The sequence below is a fragment of the Neofelis nebulosa genome, chromosome 6 (genome assembly GCF_028018385.1).
Source record: "Neofelis nebulosa isolate mNeoNeb1 chromosome 6, mNeoNeb1.pri, whole genome shotgun sequence".
NCBI classification, from domain to species: domain Eukaryota; kingdom Metazoa; phylum Chordata; class Mammalia; order Carnivora; family Felidae; genus Neofelis; species Neofelis nebulosa.
Genome location: NC_080787.1, coordinates 66,961,629 through 66,982,827, shown reverse-complemented (window position 1 = coordinate 66,982,827; position 21,199 = coordinate 66,961,629). Strand labels below are relative to the sequence as shown.

The following is a 21,199-nucleotide window of genomic DNA, read 5'->3' as shown; positions in this document are numbered from 1 at the left end:
TATACCTGAAAACTGTTATAGATATTCAATACAATCCTAGATTTGAGAAATAATAGTGGTTAGAACATGTGGCATGATATTTTAAGTTGATACATATTCAAATTTTAAATATTACCAGAATTTCTTTTATATAAGTGACTTTCATTTAATTTGTGTGAACAACAAGGAAGAATGCTTATAGTTAGGGTCATTTGAAAGCACTCTTCCAATTCCATTATTTAGACATTTCTACAGTAAAATAACATTTGTTACATGAGGTATATTCATCCTGGTCTATTATGAAAGATTGAAAAGTTGACCCTTAAGTTATTTCAGTAAGTGCTTAAGACCACAGGCTAAAGAAATGAGGAAGAAAGAAAAAAAAACATTTTGACTTTTAATTTTGAAGTGTATTAACAAGACTGTAACACAATCCAAATGGAGACCACATCTGCTAAAACCTACACATTCAAATTCAGCTATCATATTTTAATATAATGCAAAAATTTATTTTTCCATGTGGATTTCAGGGCATATAGTATCACAAAACAAGAAACAGTAATTCGCATATTTATATAATAGGGTAACATTTACATTTCTCCTGTCAAATGTAATGATTTATTTGTACAAAGCTCTCAGTTCATTAGGTTAGTAACTATCTACTACTGCTGTTGAATTGTACGAGCACATGAGAGCTTTTATTCTCATATTTCCTAATAAGGTCTCAAGCTAGTTTCTTATGAAGGCTGCCTTAAAGCCATAGGGTCTTACTTTATAATTATTTCACAACAAAACTTCAGATAGGAATGCTAATAAAGTCCATAAGAGCTTTCCTGTTTTCTAGAATTAAGCTTTTTACCCCTTCAGGCCTCTCTTGAAATTTGGAAAAAAATAAAAGGCAGCTCTGTCAATGGATATGTATTTTCATGGCCTATAAAACTGCAGGTGACGGTATGATATCATTGTAACTTGTGTAGGAAAAGAAAACAAAGAAGTGTCCTAATCTACAGCATCTAGATATAGTAGTCATTCAAGAAACCTGGTGCTTGTTGTAGTTTGGATGATGGACTTCATGTATTTTCAGAAGAGATTTCTGTGTCAACCCCAGCTGTGCATCTGTATGCGTACTGGACAAATGGAGCCTTCATAAGTGTTTCCACTTCATAACACTTCATAAGTGTTTCCAACATTTTGGCGGGGGGAACAATTCTTCATGTGGGGCCCTGCAGCACACCTTACAAGCTATTCAGCCTCCTCGGTCCCAGCCTACTCACTGACTACAGTGCCCTTCAGTGATTTTGCCACACACGCCTCCCATTTCCTAAGGCCCTTACTGCTACAAAATCTGAAAGGTCAAATCTGTATCAGTCAAATGAACTATGCTGTGGGTCACTGGCTGACAAGTAACAGAAGGCTTTCTTCATTATAAACCAATAACAGCAAAGCTTTAAAAGTTCAAACGTGAGAACAACCATTCCCAATAGTGTCTTTTCAAAATGGATGGGGGACACGTGGAGTGGCTGGATCTGTTCCCTCCTGCTAACTCCACATCTACTCACTGGGTGGGGTTCTTTCTGAAATGAATAGGGCTTTAAAGTGTAGCATCTGTCCTTCAGAATTTTCACAGAGGTGGAGAATCAGTTGGATTTGGAAAAAGTTTAAATAAATTTCTTTCTCATAAAACTTGCCCAGGAGGATAAGATCTGTTAGGAATATTCGCCTCTCTTGTTTGTATATGGAAACCCAGCTGGATCATGCCACTCAGGCTTCTCTGATCCTAGTGTGGCACATCCTTGCTCACCCCTGGTGCACAAGCAATCAGGCCTTACACCACAGATCTGAGGTGGGAATGAACACCAAGAAAAGTTTTCTCAGTGCGCAGAGGGGAGGCAATCATCTGAATCCCACGGGATGGTTAAGATATAAATCTGTCTGGAAACGCTTTTGAATTAAAAAGACGTCAACAATCACCCTCTTTGGGGATTCAGGGAAAATGCAAATGAAGTGTCTCAACTCAGAATCATGGTGGTTTCTATTTTCACTGCAAGAAGACCAGGGCACCAAAAGAGGATCCACAAGTTTTCATTATCCGAATCACGGTAGGAGAATTACCTCCCTTTTTTTTTTTTAACTAGGATGGAGTACTTAACATACTAGTTGAACATATGCATCAACCTTTTTATTGCTCTCTGCATGTCTCCTACTTCTCAGGACAGACATGGGAAACTCGGCAGACCCCTTTAAATTTCTGTCTTGCTCTTTAAATAGTAAGATGGCAAAGCACTCATTCTACATACACATTCCAATACAAACCAGTTGATTTATTTTTTTAAAAAAGTTTATTTACTTTTGAAAGAGAGAGAAAGACAACATGAGCTGGGGAGAGGCAGAGAGAGAAGGAGAGAAAGAATCCTACATGGGATCCTTACTGTCAGTGCAGAGCCCTGTGCGGAGCTTGATCTCATGAAACTTGAGACCATGACCTGGGCTGAAATCAAGAGTCAGATGCTTAACCAACTGAACCACCCAGGTGCCCCCAAACCACTTCATTTTAAGTGAAAATGGATTTCTTTCCTAAAAAAAATACTGAAAAAAAAAAGTCTGTTGGAAATTTCAGAAGAGCCACCATCAACCGGAATCCATGAGTGGGCAGAACACGCTGTGCTGTGCTTGGTGCCCACACTTTCTTTCCCTTTCTGTGCTGCATTTCTCACTTCCTTCTTTTCTCAAACTCAATCATGGTGTGTCACGAAGAGGACTAATTCAGCCAACAGCATCTGATGCCTGCAATGGATACTAGGGTAACAGTTTTATATGCATTTTGTTTCTTTTCTTTTGGAGAAAACTTTTAAATCAGGCAGAGCAAAACTTTGAACTTTATCTTCTCAACACTTCATGTCTATTTCTCTCCCAGAGAAAAACCCTTCAATTACTTATGAACCCTTGGAGAGACACCAAAAATCAAATGGCACCTCTTGTTTTCTTTTTTGCAGCAAGATTTCTTGGTGGCTTTATCAGCATAGCGTGACTATAGGCAAATATTCCTTAAAAATGAACCCATTTTATGTAAGTTGTATTTTTCTGCTGCCTTTCTAGCAAATTTAACAAACACTAAAAAGGAGCTATCATATGAAAGTTGAAGAGGCACCTGAGTTACAAAGATATTGTCTGTTACCAGAAGCTCCACAGTGGGACACCAAGTTTTGTCAATTTTAGGTATATGTGCTCAGGGACGAGCACAAGTTTTGTCAATTTGACTAAATGCTGGTTTTAAAAAAGTTGGAAATCATGTGGGAAGTCCTTTCAATTCAAGCATTGCATCCAAAAGCCTTATCAGGAGTAGAAGTAGTCTAGAAGATTTCTTAAGCAAAATAGATCCCACAGAAATCTTCTGCCAAAGGGAAGGTAAGTAGATTGGTGAATAGAAGTCTTTTTCCAAAAGCTTCACTGACATGGCTGACTTTGCATTGCTTCTGACTGAGTCTTCCAGATGGGCCTTCCCGTGGGGAGGGAGCCTGGACACAGGTGTTTGTGTGGATAGGTGACTCCAGTTCCTGAACTATTTTCCTCGATAATTCAGATTTTTCTATGTTCTTGTCCTCTCAAACTACAGCTGTTTGAAACAGCAGTCCATATTTTTTCTGCTATTGGTGTTAACAGTTCTTATCCATCACGTGGCTTGAAACATCACCCATCTTTAGATGGGCTTTCAAGCTCTTTGCTCCAGGTTCATAGACTGTGACTTCAGAACAGACCCAACTAGTGAAAGGTAAGAAAATACCCACCACACAACCATGTACACACAGAAGGCTACACCTGATTCTATACATATTCTTCCAACTATTGGCCAAAACTCTCTATGATCTAAGGGAAAGGTAGAATATTCTGTTTAGTTTAGGAGAACTAGAATGATGCTACTGTTGTTTTACACTGTGCTAAGTAAACCAAAAGCCTTGTCAGCTGTGACTGAAGGGTAAGACTCTAACAGACCCTGTGATTAGAGATATAGTTATTGTTCTTTTAGGGGCGGAGGGGCCTGTCAATCACTTGGGCACTTCCTAAGGAAAACCAGGCTCATGTTACAGAGAAGCAGTAGGAAGGACAGTGAACTACTGAAAGAAAAAGAATTCCCTGCATATATAGTATTTTGGACTGTATTCCTATGTAGTTTTGATGTTCACCTCTGTTTTCTCCTTTACACAAACTTCTGATTATTTCAAGGATCATTGAGCTCCTCCATGGTAACACAGGAAGAAGAGTTTCCCTGGTTTTATCTTTCATGGTATGTACTCACTGGATTTAAAATTTCCTTATCAGAATTGCGGATCCCCTAAACAGGGCCGATTTGGCCTCTCTGCCAATTGCTAACCATATTTATAGAAAATGGCCTTGCGAGCTTTAGTCAAGCTGTGTTCAAAATCATGTCTTCGGTCAAGCTGTCATCAGCGGAACAATAATTTTTTGCCAATTTAGTGAAGTTTTGCTTTAAAAACTTCTAGAAACCGTATGAAGAAGGATTCTAACGTTTCTCAAAATTTTACTTGGACCTAAATCATTACTTACAGTAGCATCTCGTAAGACCCTTTCCTCAGTTTCTTCAAGATACTACGATGATTCTTGTTGTCCAACTTACATCAATAGGGAGGCATAAACAATGCTGATTCCCACAAAATAATGATATATAAGCCCACACTGTTGGTGTTATTCTTATAACAAATATTATTATCAAAATACACTTAGATTAGCAGGTAATTATTAGTCAGTTTTAAGCTTGACATAGTAATAGTTAAAAATTGACTTCTAGAATGTCAAATATTAACAAAATAGTCTATATTTAATCATTACCTATGTTTGTGTAATGTATATATATAATATATATTATATAGATAGAGAGATACACATATATTTTTGCTTTAAGTGTGATTAACATGTTCTAACTACTGAGCTTTAAAAAGCTGGTAAATAAATATTATATCTGAAAACTTACCTTGAGGTCCAGGGTCTCCTGGTGGCCCAGGTAATCCATCCTTTCCTGGTGGACCAGGCCTCCCGTGAGCTTGAGCAGCCAACATTGCTGCTGGCAGCTTGAGCTGAGATAGGAACACAGCCATCCTCTCTTCATTTATGAAAGAAAAAAAATACAGCATGTAATAGAAATATTTTTACATCAAAATTTTTCACTTTTTTACGTGAAATTCAACAAAAAACAATCTTATTGGGTTTTCAATTTAAGTGCATCTAATTTACTAACTGGCCTGACTGCTGAGAGTTGTTTTGTTGATTGGTCAAACAAACTGGATTGTACAAAGTTGTCTGAATATATATGAAGACCACCTGTGCCGATCAGACGGTCTGAGAATTTTCAGTGCTTCAGAGATGTAGCAAGTCTATTGGACAAAACACTAGCTTGGAATCTAATTAACCTTTGGTAATGACTTGTGGCTAGAATTTTAGGTTTATATGAAAAGATGGTTTTAATAATAAATTTAACTCACTTTCCAGCAATGTTGTAAATGTATGTGGTCATTTAAAATATGTTTATGAATTCCTGACATTCTTTTCCAAATGGAATTAGGCTCTGCCTATTCTTGAGTCTGCGCTGGAGTTACTTTCCATTTCAAATGAGTAGAGGAAAGCAGAATTGACAGTATGCAAGTAGGGAAATTAAGTCACAAAAGGCACCATGGTTTCCTGGCTGCTTTCTCTCTTGGATTGCTCAGAGTGAGACTGCTCACTCTGGGGAAAGCCAGGTGCTCTGTCGTGAGGGCATTTAAGAAGTCCCATACAGACTCCCACTTGGGAAGAACTGAGGCCACCTGCCAACATCCACATGAGTGAACTTGGAAGTGGACCTTCCGGCCCCAGTCAAGCCTTCAGATGACTGCAGCCCTGGCTGACATCCTAACTGGAGCTTCATTATAGACTCTGAGCCAGAACCACAAAATTAAACAACCTTCAAGTCCCTGACCCACAGAAAATGTGAGATTATAAATGTCAGTTGTCTTAAGCTACTGAAGTTTTGAGGTATTTTCTTATGCAGTAAGAGATAATTCATAGGATATGTGACACTTTATATCCTTGAATAAAACTGCATTATTAATAGATTTGTACAGAAAAAAATGGTCATTGGCTCCATGTTCACTATGATTTCACTGTTTAATTTCTATACTGGGAAAATATTGTACTTTGTCAACAACTAAAATTTGTCTCTTTAAAAAAAATGTCTATTATATACCCTCAATATTATCCTTTTTTTTCTGGTTTGATTTCCAGTTAGTCCCATTATTCAGTCATGATTTTAGTAGGGAGTATGCTAATTGGGCCAAGGGAAAAAAAGGTACAGATGAGCATGGTCTCACTAAATTCCATTTGTAGACAGAGTAAAAACAATAAAAAATTTCTATACATTTCTGTGAACCTGAAGAAAACACTGAAACTAAGACACACAAGTTATGAGAGGTTGACAAATTATCCAGAACATTTAGAAATGTCAATAAAAATAACAAAATCTTTTGTAGGTGTTGAGTGATGTGACCTTTATGAATTGAATACTTCCCCAAAAAGCAATGCTACCTTCCCAAGGGACATATTGTCATTTGCCCTTTTGTTCATTCACCAAACTTCCTGGAACTGTTTGGTGAGTGAACACTGCTGATCTAGGTCCTAAAGGAAGAATCCAGAGAGGGAAGTGAGGACTGATTAAAGGGCCTTCTATAAGGTGAGTTCAGTCACCTTAGGAAGTAGGTGAGTACTTCCTATAATGGAAGTATCATTATGGGTGGCACAGGTGTCATGCAATTATTAATACTATACTTAGACACTTATTAATAAGTCAATAATACTTTGCATAAAAGTGAGTTGTTACAGAACATCAGGGTACCAATAACTCATGAAATTGAAAGGATCTGGAAGCTGAGGAAGTTCAAAGAAAATGGAAATGCAAAAATATAAATAAGAATTTTCACCCTAAAATAAATTCCTAAACAAGACAAATAATTAATTACATTAATTAAACATCCTCTGTAAGCAGAGCCCTGTATTGGGTATTTTATACTTTCTGCATTCAGTGTTCTTGTTCAGGAATCCCAAAGAAAGCCTGAAAGAGAGTCTCATCCTATACCAACTACTATTCATGTTTTATAAGCCCCATATGCTATAAAGATTATTTGCTGATAAACTTTATTTTATGACTAAAACTTGTTCTGTAATATAAGACATTCCTTCTCAGAATTGCTTTTTTGAATAATCATTCCAAGATTGCACTTATTATTATTGACTTCTTAGTTATAAATCCCACATAGGCCACCAGTTCAGTTTTTCCTCAAAACCATAGTCAATATTTTACTACCTTAGAAATTAATTTTAGTGAAATCATTAATGCAAATTAATCCAAAGCCCATTATAAATACAATCTATCATTGGATTCTTTATTTAAATTTGCTTGGTTTGTTTATGTTTTATATATCTCACATTTAACATATAGAATATAAGCATAACTAGACTAAAAACATAACTAGATTAAAAACTATGAGATCATGACCTGAGCCGAAGTTGGACACTTAACCAACTGAGCCACCCAGGTGCCCCATCAGTACAATTTTTCTTAATTTGAGACATATCTCCTTGAATACCTTCAATGTCTAAACACAAATATTCACAGTACTAGTTTTTTTCCTCTTTAATGTCTGAATTGAATTTACAAGTAATTTGCTTTAGGTGGTTTTTAATATTTTTAGTAAAACAGAATTCTTTTAAATAGTTACTTCTAGCTGTGAATTATCTAGCTTTAAGATACACTAAGAAATAGTCATTTAGCAAAATGATAATTACTTCTTCTGAACCTTATCCTAATGCCCTATAATTTAAAATAATATGTTTTTGAGCCTCTAAATAAATTGTTAAGACCTGTATTCTTAATTGCCTTTCTTCTGTTTTCAGCGATCTTTGGTCAATTAAACTGTTTTTGGGTATGCTTTCTAACAAGGCAGGAAATTGAAGAATTCAGATAGGAGCTTACGTAAACCAAACACATATTCTATCTGCCAATGCAAACCTAGAGCAGTCACTCTAACAAAGACCGATGACTTGCCTTTCTCAAAGAATGGGCTCATCAACATAATGCAGACATTAATATTAATGTGTTGGTAAACTATATTATGGGGAGAGTGAAGGGTCATTCAGACGTCATCTGGCCCATGTCTACCTTCTATTTCACAGACAGAATCTGTAAATATTTTGAACCAGAAATTCATCGTTTTTTTCTGATGCCCACTCAAATGTTTAATTGCCCATTTTCTTGTACAGCTTCAACTTCCTTTCTTTTGTAATTCTATTATAAAAACAGAAAGTAGTTAATGAGTATTTCCCTTGGGAAATCAGTCATCTACTTGATCATATTGTTACCTCTTAGCCTTCAGGTTAAATAACTTTTACTCATAGACTTGGTAATCTGTTTTGTAAATCACTTTTTGGCTTTACTATTTCAGGGCTTTTCCATACTTCTCTTAAATGTGGAAACCAAAATTAGATACAGTTTTCTCCTAAGGGGCAAAAAATATCAGGAGAGTAATTTCCTTTCATATCTTAAATAATTACTTTCTAGTTTCATTTTAACTGTTAGTTCCACAGTATCATTTGGTGGATTCTTATTCATTTTGTGGTTCATCATAACCCAAAGGTTGTTACTGCTACATTTATTTCTGGCCTAATCCTTTGCTACTTTTGGAAGCATGTTGCATTGAAATGTTATTGTGGGTAAAGACGGTGGATGAAACACAAACACATGCACGTGAATCCCTGTAAAGCAATAGGAAGACATTTTTTAAAGATGTAAAAGCACAAGAATGGGGAGTATATGAAAGAAGACAGCACAACAAAATTTTGGAGGCCGAGAATTAGATAGCTGAGGGACAGATGCATTAGCGGACTCAAGAAAACCAAATCTTTATGCTAGACACTGAGAAAAAACCTGTTTTAAATCACAAAATCCTTAAGAGGCTCAAGAATTGGCAACACAAGTTACATCTGAAGGTGTGGTAAAGGAGGGGAACTAAAATAAGAATTAGCTGAAAGCCTGTTTAAGAAGTAGTCTTAGAAATTCCTTTCTCTATACAGCTAGGTAGTTGTTCCTCCTCAAACTTAGGAAAAAGCTGAAGGTAACTGAAAACAAGAAGAATAAATGAGCATTTATATGCTCAGTGCTGAGGCCCTACCCTTATTCTTCTACTTTGCTCTCCAAATGCTGACAGCCAGGCAGGAAATGGAAATATTTCCTCTGGGGAATCCAGCTGGGCTAAGAGGAAAGACTTAAAGACAATGAAATAGAAGGTCTCTCAATTAAAAAGCTCAGTTAGGCTATCCTACAGTGAGGCTCATGGTTGGCAAGCCCCACCGTTCACTTATAACTTTCAATTAGGGTTTCAGAATGTACTCTTTTGTATGAGCAGACAACCAAGGATTACTGGCACTAAGGAAATCTTATAAGCTGAACAATAGACCCAAACAAGGAAGTGGAAAGAAGCAAATTGAAAGACATAGAGACTATGCTGTGGAAAATATTTAAAAAGATATATTTATATTTTCAAGATGTGTATCTATCAGATGATGTGTATATCTATAGGATGTATATACATACACATATATAAATTAGGATCTTACTTGTTGAGATGCACGAGAAGATGTTACACTTGAAACAGAACAGGATTAATACATATTCATACCTATGCACACATATATATAGGAAATAAATATTTGGAAAATGGAGAAAACATAGGTAAAGGGGCTTTCCTGGATATTGGATTTGGAAGTAGAAATACAAACCAAGAGAGCCAGATGTGTGTGCACATTCCTGCACAGGTAGGCAAATTCTTCCTGTGTGTTGATGTAAATGCCCAAGTATAACAGGGTGGTGTCATAGTAGGAATAAAGTTTCTCATATCTGACAAGATCCTAATTTGTGTGGGTAGCTGCAAAGTCCTCATAAAGCCAAAAAAAAAAAAAAAAAAAAAAGCTAAGTTGAGACACACAGCATCTTCCTCCACTCTGTGCTGTCATCTTACTTGCAAAAGGATTTGCCATAGGGAATTGAATCTGATTTTAGATTGGGCATATACTTGTGTGTTATGATCCACCAGAAACCTGGGCTTGGGGTTGGTAGGAAAACACCATGGGTATGTTTAAGTTGGGGCATCAGGAGGCTGCAGGAGGGCTTGGTGGCCTGAGGAATAGCCCAAAGTGCGAAGTCTATGGGAGGGGGCCACCTGGGAATCTCTGAAGGGAGCTAGAAAGCTCCATGAGGAGAGCCCAAGTTTTGGGTTTTGGTCTAGGCTTCACTAGAGGCTCCAGTGTGGTCCTCTACTGACAGGATTATAAAGTGGGAGAGCAGGATCTCTGGAGGACTCCCTTGAGCCACCAGAGACAGTCTATGACTTTCTGGGCAGAGAGGGAATTGCCCCTGAGGCTGTAGATGTGCAGGGGTGAATGGGGAAGAGACAAACGCTAGCTGCCACTGAGCCCACTGTCTTGTGAAAGGACTAAGAGGGAGGCAGATGCATGCTGCTTAACAGTAACTGTTGTAACACGTGAAGATTAGTCTTTGCTTTTATAGAGAAAGCTTTCTGAAAGGGAGAGAAATGTGACCCTGGAGCTCTATGATTTGTGAAAATGGAGTTGTATTTTTTTCTTCTTTTTGTAAATGGTATTCAGAAGCCATGGAAAAGTGACTTCTAAGTGGAAAGTTAAAGGGACTGAACTGGAATAATCTTGGGACAAATGAACTAAAGTGCTAAATAACCAAATCCTGGGTTTTAGACACAACTTTGTTTGGAAGAAAGTCGTGCTGGACTGGTACCAACAGAGATAAAGGAGAAGAGCGATATTTGGAGTCTCAGAGTCTACGAGTCTTGGGAAAAAGTCTCCTTGTGGGCCACCTAAGAATATGGTTTTGAGGCCAAGATATATGACTTCAGAGGGACCTAGCCAGGCTGAGAGAGACTGAGGGAGGTGGTAGGAGAGATGGGGTAGAAGTTAGAGGAGACTTGGAGGACACTCAGCACTCTTACTTAGCTTACTGGAAGGCAGGGAGTGATGCTGACAGGAAGTTGGGGCAGGACAGCAAAGGGGGAGATCACAGACTTAGAAGAAACTGCAAGCCACATCAACCCGCCCCAAGGTAGAGAGAGAGTGTCCCAATTCTCCTGATCTCTCTCCTCAGAAGGCCAGTCCTTCACAGGAGTAACCCCACAATGGCCTGAAAGTGGGCAGCATGAAACTTTCTGTGGGTGGAAGGAGCATGTCTGGTCTGCTGAATGCATGGGGCAGGCTACCAGGGGCCATGCCTTTATCCAGTGTCCACTGGGCATGCAAAATGAACACCTTCCACATCTTAAACTAAATCTAAAGTCTTTTAGGAAACTGAAGTTCCATATTAAAGCTGCCTGAGATAAAACATAATTGACATTAGAGCCCATGGAAATTAAGAGTTAAAGGAGAATTTTAGATCACAATTCAAATATGTATTTGTTGGCATTTTCTTTCCGTGATCATGTCTACTAAATGTGTGGATGCTATCTGAGATCCTAGAGGTCCTGTGTCCAGGGCTGGGTACAAGGACATGCCACCTGTGCAGTCACACAGGGTCCCCTTGCTCACCTACACTTGGAATAGTGTCCAGCTGTGGCTGTCTTATAATTCATAACCATTTTTGAATAAGGGCACCTACATTTTTACTCTGCATTGAGTCCTACAAATTAGCTGGTCCTGTCTATGCCTCTATATTTTTCAATGTTTCCCTGGAAACCTTAAGATGCCTTTTTCTTTTTTAGACAGTTGATGTTTGAGGAATGCTTGTTGAGAGGGAATGTTTGTACTGCAAATTTTGGAGACTTTTTCATGATGCTAGGTTCAAGGATCAAAAAAAGAAAAGTAATAAAAAAGGATTTCTAAATTTAAGGGCAACATTAAAATTATAAAGAGAAAACTGGTAGCTCAAAAAAAAAAACAAAAAAAAAAACAAACCCAGCATACAATAGTATTAGTGACCTATCACGTCAGAGCATGGTAAAGATGCTTAGTAGAGATCAATGTAAATTGAAATCAACAGCATGAATTACCTTTAAAAATCCGTTTTTTCCCTATTTTGTCATTGAAGCAGCTAAAGTCCCTGTGTTACTCTGCTCTATCTCTAGTGCTCATCAGAAATAAGATAATGTTCACTCAAGTACCAAGATTTTGGTCTCTAATACTAATTACTGCTGGAAATAATCAAAGCTTCTTGTAGAATAGCTAATTCCATGGTTGCAGTAGAAAGACTTATAGTGAACTTGAGGCATTTGGTGATCTTATTCTTTGCAAAATTCAGTAATATATATTTAGCTTAGCAAAGAAAGGATGCTTTGCAAAAGGAGCAGGGACCATGAGAGCCAATATGGATTCGTTTTTTAAAAACAAGAATTCCTCACTTTATTAAGCTCACAGTTGAGGAGAGTGATTGTGAGTTTAGCACATCATTTGACAAAGTCATGTGAAATCTTGTGAACAGATAAAGAAAATGTACAGTGGATTTTAGAAAAACATGGATTCAGAGCTCAGTAAAACAATAAAATAGAATTTACAAGTGAACAGGAGGAATGCAATGGCATTAAGAAAGCCCTGACCCTTGACTCTTGACTCTTTCCACATTTCTATCTACAGATGAATGACAACATGCTTATAAAATTTGGAGATAACACAAAGGTATGAGGCTCAGCCAACCTGCGCTACAGTAAGACAACATCCCAAAAGATATCTTCCGTTTGTGACAATGTGTAATCACAAACCATTTGAAATGTAATAGGAAGAAACACAAAATCACAAACTTAGATTTTAAAAATGGACACAGTATACAATGAGAAACACCTAAACTTTAAAAGTTTGTATAAAGAAGATCCAGGGTTATTAATTAATTGAAAATTCAAAATTGATTAAGGCTTTTTTTTTAAAGGAATGCTATCTTAGGCAGCATTATTGAAGTGTCTATATCAAGGGTTAGAAAACTTTCTCTGCAAAGGGTCAAATATCTAAGGCATTTCAAGCTATCAAATCCCTATCACACCTAGTCAATTCTGCTTTTGTAGCATGAAAACAGCCAGAAAAAATTCATGAAAGAACGAGCCTGACTGTGTTCCAATAAAACTTTATTTATAGAAATAAATTTGAATTTCAGATCATTATCACATGTCATGAAATATTCTTTGGATTTAAAAAAAAACGTTTAAAAATATACTCCCTACCCACCTCCCCACCCAAAAAGTAAACACCATTGTCAGCTCGTGGGCCACACAAAAACAGGTGGCAGGTGAATTTGGCTGGTGGGCCATAGTTTGCCGATCCGGGGTCTAGATCAAAACACACTGTACTCTGCCTTGGTCAAAATACTCCTGGGTGAATGACGGTCATTTAAAAATTAAGTGTTTCTCCAGGGTGATGATGGTGGAGGAGCTAACTACACTTACACCATAGAAAAGTAAGGAGAGGTACCATGGATATGGAAAAATACTGTAGGGGCTGTCATGTGAATAGAGGAAGATACTTTACCTGTGCTGTTTAAAAGACCAGGAATGATGAGAGGAAGTTACAGAGAGGCAAGTTTAACTTAGTGTAAGGCCGAATTTTCTATCAGACAGAGGTGATCCATCATTTAATAGGTTGCCTCTTCACATTGGTGTTGCACGGCCATCTTTGAGAGCGTGCTGAAGGGATCCCCCACAGTGGATGGGAGGTAGTAATTGGTAAAAAATTCAGAAATGTTTATTAAGCAAATCTAACCTTCAAAAATCCTTAGAACCTCTTGATTAATGTATTTCTTTATTTCTTCAAATGAAACCGCATCAGCCTAAAAAAGGGGGGGAAAGGTCTGTTAGAGCATAGCACAAGTGAGTAAAGAATAGAAATACCGAGTTGGTGTGCATACTTGAAACTTCTATGGAGATATGTTCATCAAGCAAAATACTTTTGGCAACTGACTATAGGCAATAAATATCTTTGTTTTGATCAAATGCTCGAAAGAATTGAAGTGTTTAATTGCTTTAAAAGCTGTGGCCTGGAATCATAACCAGTGATTTGAACATATTTCTTATTAAATGGAGAAGCATGGTTTCATACGATAAGGAAAGACATTTTCTATTACTTCATCTTCTGAAGTTACAGAATTTGAACAATGTTATCATGACATTAATATCCCAGGCACAATTTAACTTCTAACCAATCCCTGGAAACTGGTAAAGTCACTATCTAACTGATACTATGTATCTCCAAAGGAAGAGAACTCCCAAGTACGCTGGATAATTTTTTAAAGTGTTTTATTCATGGAATAAAACTGACTATGTTTTACTCATTTTATGGTACAGTTTCTTCTGTCATTCACACTTTGTAGGCATATTTGTGTTAAGCAATTTTCTTTTTTTAATAGAAAATATGGGACATGAGAAAGGGAAGTAGGTAAATGATGTCAGTTGAGTTCTATCCCCTCAACAAATGAAGCTCCATGAATTTGGCAAAGAATCTAACATTTATAATAGTACTATTTTACGGTGGTATCCTGATATTTTTAAAAGGGAGCTATTATTTTTCATGATGGTTAGGATTTCAAAGTATTTTATTACTCTTTTTTTTTAGTGGTTATTATCCAGAGGTATATGTGTGACATTAAAGACAATGTGATGGGCTCATAAAGTGATGATTTCTGTAGGACAGAATAGGTCCAAAAATGCTCTATTTCAATATTTTATTTTCATTGTATGTGGGACATATGAACCTGAATTAATGCATCTACTACCAATTCCTGACAGCACAGAGAGCTCATTATACAGGCTTTATTCAAGCAGAGCTTAGGGAGAATGGATAAAAATAAAGAGTCTGAATATTGTGGGAATGCCTCATTTGGCCCTCCACCTGGTATTGGCTAATTATTTGAGGACAGCATGTCCTTAACTCCCTGCCCTCACTTCAGGACCCTCCTTTCTCCCTGACAAGGATGTCTTCTGATTAAGTTCCTCTGTGAATGGCCATCCACCACACCTCCTGAGGATATTAATAATAACATGGGCTTTCTTAACCAAACACTCCTTCTTGGCCTGTCTTCCACTTTAAAGTATCATTCAGGGTAGGTTTGTTGTTCTCATAGGCAACAAATAGAGTTTTAATGTAAAACAGACCTATGTTATCTGTGTAGTATAAGGAGACATTGTCATAGTATTTAAGAGCATGGCTTTGGAGTCAGTCAGACCTGGGTCTAACGCATGAAACAACTGTGACCCTGAACAAGTCAGCTCAGTTTTTGCATTTGTAAAAGTGGGACAGACAGGGCACCAATCTTCCTAGCTGTGAGGATCTACTAAGTTAATGTATAGTAAGTACTTAGTGGAGGATCTGGTACATAACCTGAAATAAATGACAGCTATTGCTACCCTTGTGGAGGCAAGTTTAGATTAATTTTATTTCTTTTACAAGGAAAATAAGATAAAAACAGAGAGGGAGGCAAACCATAAGAGACCCTTAAATACAGAGAACAAACTGAGGGTTGCTGGAGGCAACCCTCCAGAATGGGTGGATGGGCTATATGGGTGATGGGCATTAAGGAGGGCACTTGCTGGGACGAGCACTGGGTGTTATATGTTAAGAGTTGAATCACTGGGTTCTACTCCTGAAACCAATTCTACACTACATGTTAACTAACTTGAATTAAAAAAAATTAAAAAAAATAGTTAAATAAATACATAAATGAATAAATAAATAAATAAACAGATTATGCATGTTTTCATTGTAAAAGGCATATGTGGTCAATACTAGCCAGGAGCTCCTGGAGCTCTTGGCACTACTCACCGGAGTACCTGGGACGCCTGGATTGCCGGGAGGGCCTTGGTGCCCGGGGGATCCTGTGGAGCCCTTGTTTCCTGGTGGCCCCACGGGACCTATGGCTCCCTTCATGCCTGGAAGGCCTGGTTTTCCCTGTTCACCTTGTGGGCCTCTGTCTCCTGGAATTCCCTGATCACCCTGTTAAGGAAAAAGTTAATAACACATTTGCTGTGGTTAAGAGCAAGGATCCTGGATTCATCCTGGCACTTACTAGCTGGGGGACCTTGGGCAAGTGATTTAAGCCCCCTTGGACAAGAGCCCTAGTTTCTTCTCCCATAAAGTGCAGAGTGATGGAGTCAAGTTAAGTACTTAGAACAATGCTTGCACATTGAAAGCACTCAATAAAAAGTTAGTGACAATGTTAGTTGCACTTGGTTGCCAATCTAGAATGATGACACTTTTGAAGGTCAACAGCGGTGGGTTGCCTGGGTGGTTCAGTCGCTTGAGCATCCGACTTCGGCTCAGGTCATGAACTCATGATTCATGAGTTTGAGCCCCATGTCAGCTGTGCTGACAGCTCAGAGCCTGGAGGCTGCTTCAGATTCTTTGTCTCCCTCTCTCTTTGTTCTTGACCCACTTGCACTCTGTCTCTCTCTCAAAAATAAAGATTGAAAGAAATTAAAAAAAAAAAAAAAGAAAGTCAACAGCAGCTGTCACTTCAGGCCTGGGTCTCCTTGGCAATAATAAAAAAAGATGGCCAAGAGGATTTCATCATCGGGATTTTACAACAAGTAAAACTTCAGGACACTCAGAATCTCTCCCATGTGCTTTTCTTCTCCTCCTCCTCCTCCTCCTCCTCCTCCTCCTTCTTTCTTCTTCTTCTTCTTCTTCTTCTTCTTCTTCTTCTTCTTCTTCTTCTTCTTCTTCTTCTTCTTCTTCTTCTTCCTCCTCCTCCTCCTCCTCCTCCTCCTCCTCCTCCTCCTTCTTCTTCTTCTTCTTCCTCCTCCTCCTCCTCCTCCTTCTTTCTTCTTCTTCTTCTTCTTCTTCTTCTTCTTCTTCTTCTTCTTCTTCTTCGCTTTCTCCTGTGTTTCTTCTCTACCTTTAATATTAGAATCTTTATTAGATTCTGTGGGTTAGTTTTTTTATTCGTGTTTTACAACATGTGTCTGCGTGCATGTGCATGCACACATGCATGCATGCTGTGTCCTAAAACTCGTAAGATGAAAAAGGAGAGCCTTTGAAAGGGTTCAAAGCAGGTGCTCGGGGTGGTGATTAAGATCATATACTTAATAACATAAATGAACTATAAGAGAATTCACTGAGTAAAGTGCCATAGTAAATTAGGTATAAGATAATACTAGGTGTGCCCGACTGTGATAAGAAGTTTATTTAATGCTGACTTTTATCCAGTAAGGTGTCTGCTACTGTATGTGTTTGTGCATGAGAGGATAAGGGGGGAGAAGAGGGAGAGAGGTGTATATATGTATCATAGCACGTGTTTCAGTTACAGATATTTCCAATATTCAGTTCCACAATGCCAGGAGGTGATGATCACACCAAATATGATGGAGTGGTACATTGAGGCTGCCCTGTATTTCACTGTGTTATTCTTTTATTTGTGACTACTGTGCAAAGGCCACACTCCATTTCTCTTGATTTAAAAAATAATGTAAACAAATGAACAATTACAGTAAACTATCTGATCATGGAATAAAGAGATGTAGAAAGAAGAAAAAGTGGACAGACCTAATTTCAATGCTACTGTCTTAGTTACAAAAACTTATCTGCATACAAGTATATCAACTCACTCACATTTTGGGGAAATACCTGAGATGAGTAAAATTAAAAAATAAATAAGTAAGAGATACATTAGCACACTTTGATTAATACTCTGATCATGTGCAAAATAATCAGTCTTCAACATATTAAAACTTTTATAATTTAGGCACAAAGATGTTCATTGCAGTGATGTTTATTATTATGGAAAGTGGCAAGAACCTACATATTCAGGAAAAGGAGACTGGGAAAGTGAAATAATGTATGTACAAACAGTGGAATAACACACATTCACTAAAAGTTACATGTATATTTACTGGCATGGAAAGATGGATGTTATATATTATCAGGTGTTAGGTAAAAAAAAGTCATTTACAAAACAGTATGAACACACTTTTGGGAAAACATATATTACTTGTATTGATACATTAGGTATATGTATATATTGTGTATAAGAGATAAAAATATGTTCAAAATAGTGCTTGTCCAAGATCAAGAATGCTTATCTCCATGTGGTGGGATATGATTGACTTTTTTCCTTTATATTATTTCTGTTTTCATATGTCCTTCAGTTATCATGGATTGTGTGTAATAATAAGTAAAAATGGGTAATTTGGACACCCGTACACAAACACACATGTACACACACTGGAATTCCAGTGAATAAATTCTTCAGTAATCTTGGCAATGGGATGACTCCAACTCTACTAGTTCCGCTTCCCATCTCTCTACCTCCTCACACCACCCCCCTTATTTGACTTAGTGTTCGACGAGGTCAGGCATTCTCAACTAGGGCAACTCTGGTCCCCAGAAGGCATTTGGTGATGTCTGGAGACATTTTGGTTGTAGCAATTGGTGGGAAGGTGGCAGTACTATGTCTAGTGGATAGAAGCCAGGGAGACCGCTTACCATCCTACAATGCCCAGGATGGACACTTACAAGAAAGAGTTATTTGCCTCCAAACATCAACAGTGCTAAGGCTGAGAAATCTTAGTCTAGTTAAAAGGAAAATGAGTGATGGTTATAGCAGGAATATGTGTCTGACACAGGAAGATAAAAGCTTTCCAAACTGGAATAGCAGATTAGGCTTAGTTCTGAATAAAGGTCATCCTTGTGGGTGTACCTGCCATATAGCCTGCTTCTGCGTCCTTTAATTGGCCTATATTAGGGCTCGAAGAGATCTTGGATCACATACACCCTAGCCTTTTCATATTGGGGCACTTGTAGGAATCTGAACACATATTGTGTAACTCAAATGATGAGGCAGTTGCAGCAGACAGGCTTAAATAATGATGAGAATAGTAATATACATACGCGTTCTCCTTTGGGGCCTCTATCTCCAGGTTTACCCATGATACCCTGAAAAACAAATGTCAACACTAAAAAAATCACTGCTTGCCAAGATTTTTCCTCAGCCTGCTCAGTCAAGTATTCTGGCAGGTACTGTGGATGAAGTTTTACATTAGAACACTTCTTTTAAGTGGTATTTTCCATACCTGAGCACCTGGTAATCCATCTTTTCCATTTATTCCCTATAAAGACAAAAGATGATCAATATTTCTAATTCTCCATTAATAGACATAGTTAAACACAATTAAAGGGTAAAGCTTCAAGGACTTAATCACCATATTTCTGATATTTTGGTGAGGCGGTATGGTGAAACAGAAGACAATGTTGATAGACAGCCATGAGTTCAAATTCTGACTCTGTTACTGCTAAGTTCTATTTACTTCAGGCAATTTACTTAACCTTAAAAGCATCATCTTTTTTACTTATAAAGTGAGGATAAAATAATGGCCTTAAAACTAAGGACTTGGTATAACAGAAAATGCCTAGTTCGCTGTAAATAGTCCACAGGGTTATTTTCCTTACTTATTCTATTAGGTACATTCTGAGAACTAAGGTGTCCCATGGCGTTGAGTGGCTCGTGTGCAGCATTTATTGTTACCCTCTAACAATTTTCCAGCACAGAGAGTCATTCTCAGTAAATGGTCTCAGTTGCTGCTGGGGAAATTTCATAACATGGCCAGAGCATGATCCTACTATGAAATAAACTGTCAGCCAGAGAATGATTTGTTATTTTTCAGTTGGAGAATATGAAAGAAAAGTAAGAAATCTGTAACCATGGTTTTTCAGAGTGTTAAATATTGGCTTTTTCTTAGTAAACTGGAAGTTTCCCGAACTTTACAAGGCAGTTCTGGAGGTGAAAATAAAGCCCCCTGCTCAGAGATGTATAAGACTGAGAGAACTACTGGCTGGGAGATGTAAGAAGGAAAAGCACTTGGGGTCAAATCAAATACCTAGAGTCCAACAGCAGATGTGTTTTGAGATTTGGTTTGAAGAGAGAGATCAAGGTGAGGAAAATGATTTCTTAGCCAGCGGGCAATTGCATGGACATGCTTCTCTGAAAAGCCTGGGGGAGTTTTATTGTGCTGGAATAAATTCTGTGAGGACGGAACTGCAGACAACCATATGTTTTCACTGTTGTAAATTACACTAAAGTCTGTCGCAGCTGATAACCCAACCAAAGTCTCCAACCTTTCTGAGGCATTCTGGGAATTATCTAGAGTACTTTAACCAAGAACATGTTACCTGAAGTATATGGTTCACAGAATTTATTACATCCAGAAACATAAGCAACAAAAATAAAGTGGATTAAGGAGAGGATGTGAAAAAGACAACAACTGTGTCACTTGAATAAAAGAAGATAAATCTAGTGTAAAAATGTAATTCATGCTTTTGGCAACCGTGTAAGAAAAGAAATAACCCTATGGTATTTTTTTGTTTTTGTTTTGTCTCTTGTAATTCATCAAAGACTATCATGTGTGTTCTCCTTTGTATATAAAGGTGTTATTAACTTTCCCTAGGCGAGTACTGCTTTCAGAGATTTTTTTGAATAACCCGTACATATTTGCTTTTCCCTCCCTCACCTCACTTATCTGGAAGAACTCCATCCCTGGGTATAACCAGCTTTGTGTCTACACATGTCCACATTGGAGCAGCTGACTGGTTGAAGAAAACACATAACCTTGCCCACTTGCTCCAATCGAAATGTGTGATGGCAGATTGCAGTTAGGCCCTCTGTATTACCAGGCTATCCTGTATTTCCTGATGTGACTCCCTTTCCTTCTCTCCCAAAGTACTCCCTCACAGATTGTCCTGTGTCTTCAAATCTCTAGCATCACCACCCTCACACTCAACTGATGACCGTGACTCTTCTTCCACTGAGAAAATAAATAGGAGAGAACCACCTCACCTTCCTTCCCTCCACAAGATCCACTAACCTACATGTACTTATACACCAACTTCTGCCTGCCTCCCTCCTCCTGTTAAGAAAGAAGAACTGTCCCTGTTCCTTGTAAAGACCAATTTTCACTTCTGAGTGGAATACCAGTCTTCTCCCTCTACTCAAAGTTATTTCCACCCATATGGTAGCATCAAAACTTCCCCTCTCAACTGGATCATTCTTAATCAAGATATTAGCATGCTGTCACCTCTCCTACTGAGGACCTCCACATTTCTAAATACAGGGGAGAACTGCCAGCTCTCACATTACTGATCTATATGTTTATCATTTCTCTGTCTTAAACTACTTAGTTCCCTTGACATCTAA

General features: G+C 38.0%; 1 protein-coding gene and 1 long non-coding RNA gene across 3 annotated transcripts in view; one reads left to right on the top strand and one right to left on the bottom strand.

Annotated features, from left to right (window-relative positions):
* Positions 1-21,199, bottom strand: part of COL19A1 (collagen type XIX alpha 1 chain) — a 350,374-nt gene that overhangs the window by 9,790 nt on the left and 319,385 nt on the right. For both annotated transcript variants that reach the window (XM_058734368.1, XM_058734369.1), the window contains exons 46-50: positions 19,083-19,118; positions 18,901-18,945; positions 15,838-16,008; positions 13,783-13,849; positions 4,967-5,095 (exon numbers count right to left, since the gene is read on the bottom strand). In XM_058734368.1, coding sequence (XP_058590351.1) covers positions 4,967-5,095; positions 13,783-13,849; positions 15,838-16,008; positions 18,901-18,945; positions 19,083-19,118 — 448 coding nt within the window. The remainder of the gene's footprint in view (positions 1-4,966; positions 5,096-13,782; positions 13,850-15,837; positions 16,009-18,900; positions 18,946-19,082; positions 19,119-21,199) is intronic.
* On the top strand, positions 5,715-20,629 carry LOC131514418 (uncharacterized). The gene is made up of 3 exons (XR_009263067.1): positions 5,715-5,958; positions 19,749-19,940; positions 20,533-20,629. It is a non-coding gene; the product is annotated as an uncharacterized LOC131514418 (long non-coding RNA).